Raw genomic sequence first — 16,042 nt, 5'->3', positions numbered from 1 at the left:
CGCTGAACAATTGCCGTCTTACAGTAGCACCCAAGGGGTAGTAAACGACCACAAGGCCGCCCTAAAACCCGCTGAATAGACGAATTCATAAATTTCAAATGAGAGTGGGGAGTTATGGGAGGCCTTCATCCAGCAGTGGTTCAACTCCGGCTGATGATGATGAATAGTGTGACTGTGAAGGTTGTTACAAATCAATCTGTAATCTGAACTATCTTTTCAAATGTATTCTAATGAATACATTCGAAAACACTTTACACGAAAAAAATTGTAAACACGTTAATACGTGTTTACAATTTTCTTAAGTATATTATACATATGAGGTACATATATATGGGAAGAATAGCTCTCTTCAAGGTTTTTGACCAAGCAGTAAATACCGAAGTTATCGAAGTAAAAGAAACACATATATATCCAATACTAATAATCAACTTTATTAAATAAATTGTAAGCGTACATTTTAAACACTAAACAGGTATCAGATCCTTAAATATAATGGAAAGTAAATCATACTTCAAAGTCTTATTGGCAACGAGAATTTGTATTTAAATATAATAAATATTTAAAAACAAAAAGTGCATTCATCCTAACAAAAATGATAAATGGAAAGAAATAATAATTAGAAGAGAAGAACATAAGGTGCATAAATGATATAATCGTGATTTGTTTTTTTTTTAAATTATAAGAACACATAAAACAATTTGCAAAAAAATCAGCAAACATAAATAAGTAAGCAGTGGATGATTTTAGAAGCACATAGTGCTAAACTACATTCGTGCAATGGAAAATATATAATATCACCATTATTTTAGAATTCAAACCTTATAACTAAACGATAAATTCACGCAATCAATTATAAATGAAGAAAATGATAGCTTTAGCGTTTACGTTAACGTAATAATAAATATTTTTGAATTAAACGATGCAATAACGTTGTAACTACCAAACTTGAAGTGTTGGTTAGATCGTCATGCAACTGAGTGATTCGTCCAATATACATCGTCTCGATAGTCAAATAGCATGCAAGCAGTCGTGTGGTTGGCGGTTTTAATAGTTATATCCGGTTTGAGCATTGAAAGATGGCTTGTTAGGTCCTCCTTGGTTGTACTGTTGTTGGTATCCACCGGAAGCTTCCTCTCTCTGGTTGGCTTCAATGGACTTGAGGATGGCTTCTGGGATTGGGGGAGGTGTGGGTAAATGGGCACCTTCGGCATGGAATCCATTTTCATCAGCGGTGTACTTGACTGTGTATGTGACACCATCGGGCCCGGTGTATGAGTATGATCCTTGGACAACTTGTGCTTCATTTTGGGAACCGGCGTCTTTCAGGTATCCATTTTCATAAGCTTGAATTCCGTTTGAGGTCTCGTATCTAAAAAAATATTATGTAATTAATACTCCTGAATTCTTTGGTAGCCAAGTATGTGATTACATTTATGATTTCAAGGGAACATTAATAATATGATATCAGAATATATTATAAGATTTTCTTTTTTAATAAAAGAAACTTGTATTTTTAACTATCTAAGACCACCATCGCTTAGATGAAGTAAAAAATTCTAATCAATTTTAGGCTATATCAAGAGGAAATTATATAAACATTAAAGATAAAGCAGATTTTTAAATGTTTTTAATATGGTTGAATTGATTACTATGGAAAAAATAATGTTCTTTGGCAGCATTACCTGTAACTAAAAAGGAAAACGTAGATAATGATAATTCATTGTCGAATTTCTCACCCAAAGTTGCCATTTAAATGTTATCTATTGACCATATTGGGAACGAAGAATGTAATAAGTACACATTATCACGAATTAGGTACCTTATCTGTATTTTAATTGAAATGATTTTTAATTATTAATGGCTACCCAATTTTAATTTTAAAATTACTTGTAGAAGATTTACAAAACATATTGTAATAAATAAAATAGATTTTCCGAAATTTGCATAAACGAATTCGACTGCAATAAAAAAAATATACAAAAGAAAAATATTATCACGTTATGCCAAATAATTTATGATACTCGTACCTTACAAAATATTTTAAATTTTTAAATCTTGACCATTTGTGATTAATCTAAGTAAGTACCTATTTCAAAAATATATATTAATAACATTGGCAGACACGGGATAATTCTTAAAGTCTAAAAAATTCTCAAGTTTCTTACAAATAATAAATTAATAAGTAATGCTTAATGATTTCGGGTTACTTAAATCATTAGCCCCATTAGCATTTTCAATACATAAAACTTCTATCTGTACCTATACTTGAAGGTATTTCTTTTAAGATTTGAAGCAAATTATGTATTCAAAATTACCCGTAAGGATTTGTGAATAAATTGGTAGGCAGATATGTATGTATATACACATATGAAATTTAATATAAAGAAACACTTCTATATAAAATATTTTTTTCCACATTTCGGTTTTTAAATTATATGGCGAAAGATACTACATTTAATACAATCAAGCTCTCTTTAAACTAAGCAGGATTTTAAATGATAAATAATACTAAAAAAACTTTACTTTATAACTACATAATGTCATCTCGTAGAGACACAGACTCACACTTCTTATAATAGGGTTTTTTTTTGTAATTTATTTAATACTTATAAATATAGATGCTTTAAATCAATATTATACTTAATGATATATAATATGTAAACGCGGCTACACATCAAGCTTTGTAATGTCGTGGGTCCCGAGTTCGAATCTCTGGTCTGGCAAAAATTCGCATGTTTTTTACAACGTGTGTTTGGACATAATATGTTGAGCAAGTGACTAACATCCATTTCTCGTAAAACTGCTAAGAAACGTTTTCGTGAGGTGGCCCAGATCCACATAGGATTGTAGAGAAAATAATACTAATAAAATATAAGTAGGTATATGCATGAAAAATTTTAAAGCTCTCTATAATTATTATATTATATATAAAAATCAGTGACGTCTAAATCATATGAAAATTGTGATTAACTTACAATTCCAGTATAAATTGAAAATTAGTCACATAAGTACTTAGGTGTCGTAATATGAACTTTGAACTAAGTATTTGGTATTAGCTAAAAATATGGGCGTTCCTATTTGATCTACTTAAAAGTCCAATGAACTGAGAGATATAAAGTCCGATAAAGGCTTTACTTGGTAGACGAGTAACATGCAGACCGTGGGATCGAGACTTTTTGCAACTAACATAGACCAGACCGTTTTTAATATTAATAAAAATACTTTTTTGAAACATTACCTAGTGCCAATAACCGCACACAAAAGAATTCATTATAATTTGAAACGCTTTTTTTTTATTCTTTTATGATAAACTTTATCAGTGCGTATTGAATGTTAGGTAAATGAAGCTTAATGTTAATCAAACTATATAAAAATTGACCGCCACGGACAATTATTATTTGACGTAGACATAGAAACTTTTCATTCCACTTACTTAATACAGTTATTATTCATTTATTGATAAAAAATTAAATCTACTCGCTTTACTAAAAATTAATTCGAATTATTTGAAATACTTTTTGGTGAAACAATGCAGGTACCTATTCACAACAACAATTTTTGCATAGTGATAATATCATAATGATAATTAATTTCATTCATTACATTAAGTAGGTTGCAAACCTATCAATTGTCCAGGTACAGTTTTAAGCTCAATGAAAAACTTCTTTATGCAGAGAACCCTGGTTATTTTCGTATTTTATCCAACATTAAACTATGTAAATAAAGCAAACAATATATTTAAATAAATAACCATATTATTCAATAATAATCAGAGCATATGCGCCTTCACAGAGTGAATATTGTATTAACAGATTTTTACGAAAAACCATTTGCCCAACCCATTGATCAAATACACATTGATAAAAAAAAAACGTAACTACAAATAAACGTTGATTTATTTAAGCAAATACAATTATTAGTTAGGTATTTAAATACTGGAGTTAAATGTACAAACATTATCTAATTATCAAATTAACAATATTTTACTACTTTAGTCGTAACGGCAAAAATGGTTAGATACGCTTATCCATTATTGTTTTACTCTCAGAATGCACTTAACAATACTAATCGGTAAAAGATTTATTACACGCTGTATCCACCCACACTGGCTACATATTTACAATAATTATGTTTATGATGGAATCTGCATATGTACTGAAAATTTTATTTCCGGGCATAAGAATTAATTATATTGTACATAAGCCACTTTTTACAACGAATCAACGTAATAATACTGTTAATATAAAGATTTAATTAAATCTCTAATTTTTTTTTACAACTGATTAATCAAACAAAAATTAAGTAGGTTTAGGTCTCATGATCTAAGAAATGAATACATTAACAATTTTTTACATTTACCATATTGTCATAATAAAAATATAAAATCTTATTTTATATTAATATTAATTTGGTGTAGAATAATCAAGAGTATATGTATACATATGTTAATCCTCTGTATTCGTAACTACATAGCAATGGCTTTGAATGATCCACTTACAGTGTTACAGCTTCGAACATAAAAATGACTTACTTATAGTTGTAGCTTCCATCACCATTGTTGTTATTCTCCAGGGTTAGGATCTGATCATTGTTGGAGCTGTGTCCTCCAGAATACTGGTTCTGACCGAATCCTCCGGACCCGTGTCCGCCTCCCTGGTTTCCAGAGTACTGGTTTTGGCTATATCCACCGCTCTGGGGGGGAAGGTATTGGGTATCGAGACGACCGCATGAAGCCAGTCCGAAGAGAGCTAGTGAGACTACGATCTAGAAAATAAAGGTATTGTGAATTAGTTGCGACATTTCTAGTTACGTCGTGTTGCCTTAGTTTAATGCAATAGTTTTATGGCGTGCTATGATTTTTTTAAGGTCTATCACTGTCCAAATTTCAGGACTTTAGGTTATCTCTCTCAATCAGTTATAAGGGAGGGTAGGGGTGCTGATCTCTCAGTATTCAGCAATTGTTATGTATTTTCGTATTTGAAATTATTAGATTATTTAGTTAGACACTTTACTGTTTTTATTTTTGATTTTAAAACATTAAAATTATTGATAACGTCGGCTCATTGAAAGTATTATAGTTCAAGCAAAAATTAAGAATTTAATTGAAAATGTAGTCAGAATGTCATTATCTGTTGTAAATATATTATATATTTTTTTACAATAATTAAGTGTACAATCATGAATACGCGTCAATAATATTATATTAAATAGACTCATCCATATGCAATAAGATTGTAATCATTCATATAGCAAACATGTTTTTAATATACTATGGTAATTATCTAAAAAAGGTATTAAATAATGTTTGTGTAAGTATACAAAAAAATACGCACGAGTTAGCAAAAACAGAATCATTAAACAAATTTAGTAATAATTATAATATATGCAAGAAGTAAAATTCTGTAGCTTGTTATATAAATATAATATGTACAAAAAAAAATATGTAGCCATCATAACGAAAGATAGGTAAGCAATATCTAGTAATTTTTATTATTTAATGGTTAAAATATAATATTTAATTCAATAAAATGTATGTAAAACATTATAAAAAAATACGTGCAAATAGCTCTTATTAATAAATATATTAAAATAATGAATGGAGACTATGTGAGAATATTGTCAAGACAAAATATAATCAAATAAAAACAATAATAATAAACAGTTACCACAGATTACATGAAACTAAGTTATCAATAAATTTAATAATAAAAATAGTATACATACAACCTACAACGAAAGATAAAAATTTGTTTTAGTGGTTTTTAATTATACCGGTGCCTGTCAAAATGTCTGACACCATCCATGTGCGTGAGAAAAAAGTTTTTTTACAAAAGATTTTTACATAAAAGTAAGTATGTAATATTAATAATATATAATGTGCAAGCGCTGTGATAATCTCAATTTCAAATTTCACAATGTTCACAGCAAACTGTGGCTAAATTAAAATTATGTTAGGTAAGCGTTATTGTATATAAAATTAATTTATTGAGAAAATATTTGTAATTTTTTCCTCTCAAAACATATTAAAATAAGCTATAAATTTAACAAAAACGGCGTTTTGCATCTTCAATAAAGCATGATTTATTTCAATTAAAAGTAATTAGGTATAGGAAATAGTAATATATTTTAATATTATATAATATATAATATGCATACCTATTATTTAGATAGGAATTAGTTACATTTAAAGATACTAGATACGCGATGATTAAATTTGTTGAAAATAAAAAGACAATATGATTTTCAAGAGAGTAATAAAGAAAAGTGTAATAGATAGATAGATACCATTATCTTATTATTAAATTTAAAGGGGTAGATTAACATAAACACTTTAGGTATATGGTAAAACTACTGAAAAATATATTTTATTTATTACTAGGAAACCATATAGTTAAATAAGGTCCAGTAAATACACAAAACAAAATGATTAATGTATCTACTGTTTTTTTTTCATAAACCATCGCGTCTCTATAAAATATTAATATTAAGTAAATAAATACTACCTAATAAGAAAAACATGATAACTGTTAAATTATTTATTTATAAATGGTACTTACATATAATTATTTTAATCGAATTTTAAATTTTAGTTAAAAATTAGTTTGAAAAAATTAAAAATATTGATATTTGAGTTTCAATATTACTATATAAGTACCTAATAATACTCAATAATTATTATTGAAGAAAGTCGATTCACTAAATTGAACTGTACGATATTGGGATAAGTCGAATGAAGGCGAATTTGTTAAATATGCAATACTTATAACAATGTTATGACTATAACAAATAATATTATTGGTTTATAAGACAAACAATTGAACGACAACATGCAAATAGATAACTTACTATGTAAGTACATAAAATAATATAAAACACCGCCATATTAAAATGCAAATAATAGAGTTATTTATAAAATAAATGTATTATTTTGGAATAACTTAATTGTTACAAATTTATTAATGGGAATGGTAGTATGACAAATAAATAATTGTATATCATTTTTATACTGGTAAGTATATACTTTAATAACAACAATGCATATTATTGTTACAAAGGATATATAAAATAGGGGATGTTATGTTAGGAAATGAACTGTAACTTACGAATTTCATTTTGTAGGTAAATAATGTAGTGGTGATAGGGATAAGATGATGTTGTTTGCTGAATGAACTGCAGTGAGATTATGCTAGATGAGTCCTTTAATGATAAATATATACTAAGTCCCCCTCTATTCAGACCACAGTGGGTGTGATCCCCCATCGAGAAAAGTGAGTGAAGACGATCTCGATATTTTTTGTGGCCATCACCGGTACTCTTATTTTCACTTGATAGATGACAGGTAAGAGATCGCGCAGCGGCCGGAATGGGAATTCTCACGAGGTGGACCGGAGCGGTAATTCTCACTAACAATTTTTTTTCGAATCTCTCTAACTCTTTTGAGTCTTTACATTGTATAACAAATTTAATTAGCTTTACGTTATTGTAAAATCAATTAATGCTTTTTAAATTATAGAGTTTTATAGATTCTGTCATTTAGTTGTAAAATTTAACCATTTTGTTTTCTAATAATTATATTCATTTATTTCACCATACTGAAATCTAACAAGACTTTTACAGTAGTCCAATTTGATTTAAAAAAATTATATTACATACAATGACCAATATAAATTATAAATGACTTATATATAAACTAATCTCAGATATTTTTATCACTATAATCAATAATTTAACAGCTTATTTTAAGTCTAAAATTAGCAGTCATCTCAAGACAATGGCCGCACTACTTTATGTCTGCTACAATCTCTCTCCCTACACTAATGAAATTAAAGAAGGTTTTGATTCTTAGAGGCCAACCATAGATTGAAACCGTATGCGGTTTAGAACCGTGTGCCATACTAAGCTTATGATATCTGATCATGTAAATATATTTTCACAAAGTTTGTAAGTGTTTGGTATAAACAGATACGATCAGATGCTTAAAATATAGTTTTTAGAATATATTTCTATGAACAGAAATCGTAAGTTTAGTATGGCACACGGTTCTAAAAAGTTATTTCGTATACAGTAGTTACAATAAACCGTTCCGAAGATAGGTTTATAGCCCGAAACATCTGTCAACGTAAATGGCTCGATTAAAGTTGAATTAAGAAAAATAAATTTGTTTCAAAACTACCATCATAATGGAGTTCTGCCATGTAAATGTTGGTTCAATTAATATTAATTAAGGATGATGTATCTGCATTTATCATAAGTAAATATAAAAAAATAAATGAATACATACACAGCGAGCAAGCAGAGAGCAAGAAAACGTAAGTTAGATGTGTGTGTTTGTTTGTTGCTTTTTAGCGAGACTATGAAAGATATTATTTTAATATCTAAGTATAAAGGTTTGAAACAATATCAAGAATGCTTTTGAAAATAATATTATGTATGTTATCGAAAAATGTACATTTAAATACTTATTTTAAATGCTTATTATAACTACTCATTAAAATCTACTCCTTGATGCTTGGTAGGTATCAATTCGCCATTCCGGTAGACCCCCGTACAGCCCGAGCCCTGGGAGCGCATCACATACCTACTTACCTGCAATAAGACTTGGCAAATGTCGGCGTTACGTCACGACAAACTAGTTCTGTTGCATATTATCTTCGAGACGTCCTATTACTAAGTTATGGCTTAACGCGTTTGGTGCGGCTACTGGGGTTATTGGGAACAAATTATTTTGCATATCATTTTAATGCTAACTAACGCATGTTTTTCGGCCCAATTCTATCATTCGTGACTTGTAGGGTCGTAAAATGAGCATTTCAATAATAATTTAAAACAGTAAAACAAATACGACTCTACTCTCATATTATCATTATGTACCATCATTTGATTACAATCATTAAAGGTTTTACAAGATTTAACTATAATCATAAACAATTTCCTAACACATGATTTGATTATTAATATATTAAACAATAATAATAGTCAATTTTAAATGACAAAGGAAACCAGCACGATATTTTAATATTGGCTCTAATTTTAAAAATATTTATTTTCTTAACCTACCGTAAAAAACATAATAATAATCTAGTCCAACAATAAGACGTTATGGCTTAGTTATCATTGAAGCTTCATTATCATGTTATATTTTGTATTGTAAAATAAACAAAGATTATCCTCTTTCTTTCCTCGACGCTATGGGCACATTACAGAGGATAGTGTCATTATCTCTTAAGAAAATGTTATATTTGTTTATATTAAATTAAAACAAGAGCGCGACAATTTAATGTAGCTCGTGGATTACGCCTTCTCATAATATTGTCACCATCCAAAGGGGCGACTTCTGACGTTGGTACCCAAAACATACACGGCAGTCATCAGTATACTATACTAATACTTTGCTGATACTTTAATAGTCGGCGATCTCTTATCCTACCTCTTTTCATCCCCATTGATCGACAAAATGACATTATTCTTTTGCCAGTCGATTGTCGTTCATACGGTGTACGTGACCTAGTCAGCGCGTTCTTCCAATATTTGTGGATTAAACTATAGTGGAATATAGTAATTTACAGTATTTTTTCGTATTCTCCTATTACTTGCTCTTAGAATTAGCTCATAGATTCAGCAACTAATTTATATTCGAATAAAAATTTAGCTTTTTAATTTTGCAACGTTAATGTCCGTATGTTCAAGACGTCGGTAAGCACAAACTTTACAGGTGTCTTCCATTACAAAGGTTAACACAATAAAAAAATTGTCTTTAATTCTACGTCATTTGAGCGATTTAAGTATATGTTTTCATGCTTTAAACCCACATTCAGAATATAGTTGGATCCGTCTGTAAAACTACCTGTATAAATAACTATATCGGTTGCTTTTAATAATTTACAATAACGTCTATATTGTAGAATTCCAGAATTCTAAAATATCTGTGTTACATAATATTTAAAAGTTACCTATCTTATCTCCATTCTGAAGATACAAATTGATAAATAAAATGTTTTTAAAACCATTCAGCCCATGACTCTAGAGAATAGTTATAATTATTAATATGCACGGTTAGAACCATAATTATTATGTAACTGTAACATTTACTTTTAATAAACAATAGGTAAACTCTAAATTATATTGTATATATCCTTACACAATTATTTATTTTTTTGAGTAATATGTTTAATTTTAAATATTCGGCGTCTACTAAACTTATTAACAGAGAACATAATTAAGACAGTATGTATTTTAACTAAAATTTATATATTGTTAAAAATAATGCCACAATGCTAAAAACTAGATTATTTCATACAATGCAGTTAAAGTGTTAAGGTGCACAATGGAATGTACAAAATCGAAGAGTCATCTTCTGATTTATTTAGAAAATAGTCCAGGGCCAATAATTTTTGTAGCCTGTTATTATACCACTTAATACTGTTTATATTAAAAAGTTGTTTTTAAACGGTGAGTAAATGCTCTTCAACGTATTAGCAATAATTGTAATGTATATATGTAGGTATATGCGAGCGAGAAAAACTAAATTAGACATCTTTATATTTTAATGATTCCATTTTACTTTCCTTATCGTGTTTTAATAATTATAATTAACTTTGGCATAAATCATTAGATAATAATTTTTGAATAACATTTAGAGGCCAACACAATATGCAATTACTTTAAAAAAAATATAATCGATGGTACCAATATCCAAAGAATAAACTAAATTATATTTTTAATAGTTTAAACCAAAGATGTTGCATTTATATGATGGATTCTTTTGGGGTTTTTCTACCAAAAATTTCTGAAGCCAGTTCCAGCTTATAATAATAATTGCCATTTTCCTATGCAACAATCAGTTTTTATTAATTTCTTTTATTCAACGAATAATTCACAAGATATTAGATTGTAACATTCTATAATATATTGAACATACATAACTTGAAAACACTTCACCTACTAGAAAAAATCACATTTAAAAAAAATACGACGCTCGATGCGATTTGTACTGGATTTCCACTGCTATCGTGCCAATATGCTTTAACCGATTAAGCTATGGGCCCCCTACTTATTTACGATAATTTTAAATAGTAAATCCCATCGGGCATCATATTTTTCTCTTCTTCAATCAAATGTGATTTTTTCTATTGAGGTGTTTTCAAGTTATGTATGTTTAACAATCATTCTCTGTTCAAAGTATGTATGAAAAGTAATAGAACATGGGTCTTTTTTGCTTTACTTTACTTCAATATCGAAATATTCTTTATTGAAAGTGGAAACAAAATGTAAAAGGTTTAATAGGACAAACATCAGCATCCCTACCATATTTTACCTTTACATATTTTTTAAGGTTTATTTATACCTATGTATCTATTTAAATATTTTTGCAATAAAATATTAACATTTTAAAGAGATTGTTATACTTATCTATATTTATTGGTAGATACTTCTATTTTTTCCATAATAATTATATTTACATATTAATATCGGTTTTCAATAGGAAATACCGAAATAATGGTAGTGGTATTTTCATTCGGGATTGCAATCCCCAGTACGTAGGTACCTACCTATATATTATTTTAATAATTTATGAATATTAAATTATAAGCAGCCATTGATTGTATCCGAGTTGGTAGAGTGGCCGTTTAAGGCACCGTGAGTCATAAGATATATCCCGTAACATAACACAAAAATTAATAATATTTTTTCAACAGGTATTTATCCAATACAAAGACCCAATGGGTTCGTCAAATACAACAACTCCTCGTAAACAAAAAACTGTTAATACAACCTAATCTCCACCCTATGAATATGATCGAAATAGTAATTTACTGAGTAAATGTCAGTTAATTGCTGTAATTTCTAATCGATCGATACTGCCTTGGCATTACTTATATATTATATAATCCACCCACCCTCTTAATGTACAAGGGTTCATCAAATTCATATAGAACATATTTTTGCAAAGTTTTTGGAAATGGTGAAATCTACTTAACTGCTCTAGAGGGCTCAGTGAACGGTAAAAGGACGAATATCTTGTATTGAATATGAAGGACCGGACTTCTTAAAAGATGTCTTCAGATTATTCTACAATTTTTTGACCATATAGTTATATGGACGACAACAAAGTTCTTCATTATTGGCGGAAACATTGAGGGTAGCTTAACTCTCGATATCTGCATTTCACCATTTGGCCGGAAAAATACAAATAATGCTGGTGAGTCGTGAAATATATAATATGACGAACTTTTGAATGGACTCATGATCCTAAACAATAAGGAATAGGACAGCAAATATGAAATGAAACTAAATTTAGCATTTGTATTTATTGAAGTTATGCTTCTTTAGGCGCGTTTGGGAAAACAGATCAGGGTGTATTTTTGGCATGGGACGAAGTTGCGCGCGCAAATGTAACGCATTAATTTGGCGTGGGACGGAAGTTTTTTCCCGCCGATGCAACATAATTTATTTTGCGCGGCGACGTTCGGGTGTTCTAAATGCTGGAGATTTGTAATTTGAGGTTGAGTTGGTAAATAATTCAAACAATGGTATGTTGTATATTTACAATATTTAGACACTTCATACACAAAAATACATATTTTTACAGCTTAGGATAATATTTGTCGTATATTCCATGTCAATTTATTTATTAGCGGTTTATAATAATTGAAGACAATAATAATTGTTATGTTTCATCACAAAAGCCAATATCACGTTGCAGTTAAACCATTAAATAGGACATAGGCTATGTTTTACTTTTGATTTGTAATAAATTATTATTGTTAACGAAAATAGTTGTACAATCATCAGTTTAAGTAAAAATGATCGAAATAGCGGTTTGCTATATTTTACAAACACAGGTTTTGAGATTTTTTTCTTACAAAGTAGGTACATTCTGCAATAATATTTTGTTTTGTTACGCCAAAGAAGTATAACTTCTAACGCGCGTACACACACCGATTTTTTATGTATTCTGTAGTTACTTAAATATTTTATTCAGTTTACCGTATAATGTCTTCCTTATTATCAAAATGTAATTATAGTCAACTTTACACACCTTTACTGGTGATTTTGTACGTTGAAATCCTTATAATATTTTGATACATTGATCCGGTATAAGTTATTGAAATAGATTATTTTCATTTTTTAAATTCGTTCTAGGTATTTAATTGCCCCGAGCTACCGATGATACATTTCTGAACTTTAGATGCTATAAATTAGTATGTTACAATTTTAAATAGTTCAAATTATTATTTTAGTTTATGGGCTACCTTGAGCATCCTACACAGTAATTAAATATGTACATTCGAACAACTGAACAGAAATGAATAACTGCTTTCATAGAATACCTAATTATTATTTTATTTTCTACTGGCTTTGAATACATATTATCAACCACATCATAACATTACCAAAAAAACCATCACAAGGTCCTAAAATCTGCATTAATTATTATTATGGACCAGTTGTATACTATAATTTTAGATTTTCCAAATTTTGACAACTAAAATGTAGGTACACGAGTAGTCTCCGTGGCTCCAATTTTTAAAACATTATTTTGAAGTTGATTCATTCGAAATCATTCGCTTTACGCACTGCAAATTATTAATCAAATTATAATATGTACATATTCCGTTGAGGTTCATGTTTCGTACTCAAACATAGAGAGAAACAATATTTGAAAGCAGTATTCAACCTCTACACGCATTTGTTTATGTTATATGCTGTGTTGAAATGTATTGAATAAAATCGATGGAGATGCAGCCAAAATATATGAAAATTAACCCAAAAATAACAAAGAGATTAGATACTTTTACGTATATTTTTTCAGCGCTCGAAATGGATCGGGATGCACCAGAGCGCAGCTTTTGTTCGTGAATTCCTCGAGTTTATCGCTCCGTCTCGTGGAAAAATGAAAAATTGCATCATTTACATATTTAAATATAATTTTTTAAGTTTATACGAAACTGAAAACTTAACTCAATTTTCATCTACCTTGCCGACAACGTTATGCCCAAATCTTGCATGCCACAAAACTGTCCCATCAAACAGTCTAATCTTGATAGGTATATAACAAAAAATCTACTAAGTACAAACACTCTTTTCATATAATCTTACATAAATATTTCAATATTTTCGGAAAATTATCGAGCGCTCCGGTTCGTAGAATTGCCCATTTCTAACACTGTAATTTTTTTCATATTACACTTACGTCAAACTGGAATTTGCTTTAGCGATTTTGATAAGGAAACCACCGAAGGCTCTATCTGAAAGAAGATTTAACATCTCCGTCTCTGTCACCATTCTGGTGCATTTAAATAATTAGTGTGTAGATATTATTTCATAGCAATATCTTTTTTGGGACTACAATTATTCTTGGCGAACCTTGGTCTCTAGTGCGGCCCATTCCAGGTGTAGGTACTTGTGATATTTCTAATATATACATAATTGTTTCATTGATAATTGATACTCTTAATTATTGTTTTAGATGATTTAATTCATTAATTATTGTATTGAAAAAATAATACGATGTAACTAATAGTATTTTCTTAATTATTTGTTTTATTATTGTTTGTTTTATTACTATTAGGTATGAGAGTAAGCTAAACACTCAATGTGGAATATAATATGAGACTATCAGCTGTTGTTCTTCGTTAGAACGCATGCATACTAACTGGACCGCATATGGAGCAAGCCATGATAACTTACAAAAACTCAGAGTAGATATGCTAAGCTTCCAGAAGAGATGCTTGTAAAAAATACTGGAAAGATTTCTTCAGAAACTAAAAAATAATAATGTGCACGATACAGCCTCTCACCACATCTTAGCTGAAGATATGATATTGGATCTGACTCAATTATATTCTAGGATGATCCAATATAATCTCAAATGGGCCTGTCGTATTTAAAGCCAGCTGGAGTATGGCATACTAGAAAGAAGCTAAATACCATACAGGGGGTATATAGTTATCCGATGAAACTGCGGAATGCTTTGATGACCTGTGAAGTCTGGCAAATGACATTATATTGTAGTCACCGTGTATACTCCATCTAATAAGCGGACATGGATAAAAAAGACTAAGACATACTATACCTACATAAAATAAATAATATAAATTAAATATCTTTTCTTGTGTTTTGTATACTTACGTATATGGAAACAATCCTAATGTTTAATTTATTGTAAGGGATGGATTAAGGGTAGGTTGACTCCAATGAATAGAAAGATTGTGCGTGATAAAGTAAGACCCAATTTATTTCCCTTAACCATAAATGATACAATTTTAATACCGACACGTACATATTTAAGTGATTTTTACAGTCAATAATTACGGAGATGCGACGTGAGAAAATTACTAATCGTTAGATCGTAGATTCGACTGGATGTTAGAATTACTAAGAAGAACGCTTTTTTACAACCCAACATAGGTTCTAAGATACTTAAACAAACTATGACGATAACTTAAATATACACTCTGCTTGAAGATCGGTGAAGTACCCACAAATTTGTAATGAATATTACCAATGTGATGTAAGTATGTATACATGAAAACCACTTTGCACAAATAAGCTATAAATATATTTATAGCTTTTAAATTTGATAATCCTTTCTAAAGCGAATTATTTCATTATTATTTAACGATGCGAGTATATATCAAAATTAACGATTTATGACATATGACACAAAATTATTTTTAAACGATACTAAACTTTGCTAAATTATAGTTGTTCAAATGTTATATTTATGACTTTATTACAAATAATATGCAGTGTAAGTAACTAATTGTTTTGCCGTACATGCAATAATGTCTTGTTTCAAATAAGAATTTGAAATAATATAATGTGACAAAGAATGAATGAAATTACAAAATTTGCATTGCACATTAAAAAAATTAAACCATTTTATCTTGATATGTCTGAGCATATTACCCAGTAAAAATGTGGGATTTTATTTGAATTCCTGAGCAAAAATCGTTCATTGTTATTGCAAATTTAGCTAATTTTGTTTGGAAAGCAGCATAATCGAGTGAACGGAATCTCAAAATATTTTGCCACACTA

General features: G+C 29.2%; 1 protein-coding gene across 1 annotated transcript; it reads right to left on the bottom strand.

Annotated features, from left to right (window-relative positions):
- Nucleotides 1-411: 411 nt before the first annotated feature.
- LOC147079547 (pupal cuticle protein 20-like) lies at nt 412-7,179 on the bottom strand. Its single transcript, XM_085941333.1, has 3 exons — nt 7,104-7,179; nt 4,532-4,764; nt 412-1,369 (listed from the first exon to the last, which is right to left on the bottom strand). Exons 1-3 carry the CDS (start codon nt 7,110-7,112, stop codon nt 1,045-1,047), a joined length of 567 nt encoding a protein of 188 aa, XP_085797459.1. The 5' UTR covers nt 7,113-7,179; the 3' UTR covers nt 412-1,044.
- Between the last annotated feature and the right edge of the window lie 8,863 nt (nt 7,180-16,042).

Source organism: Rhyacophila brunnea, unplaced genomic scaffold (genome assembly GCF_057557595.1).
Source record: "Rhyacophila brunnea isolate RB1 unplaced genomic scaffold, BYU_Rbru_1.0 scaffold_1, whole genome shotgun sequence".
NCBI classification, from domain to species: domain Eukaryota; kingdom Metazoa; phylum Arthropoda; class Insecta; order Trichoptera; family Rhyacophilidae; genus Rhyacophila; species Rhyacophila brunnea.
Note: the sequence above shows the minus strand (reverse complement) of the source record. Positions and strands in the feature narration are given on the sequence as shown.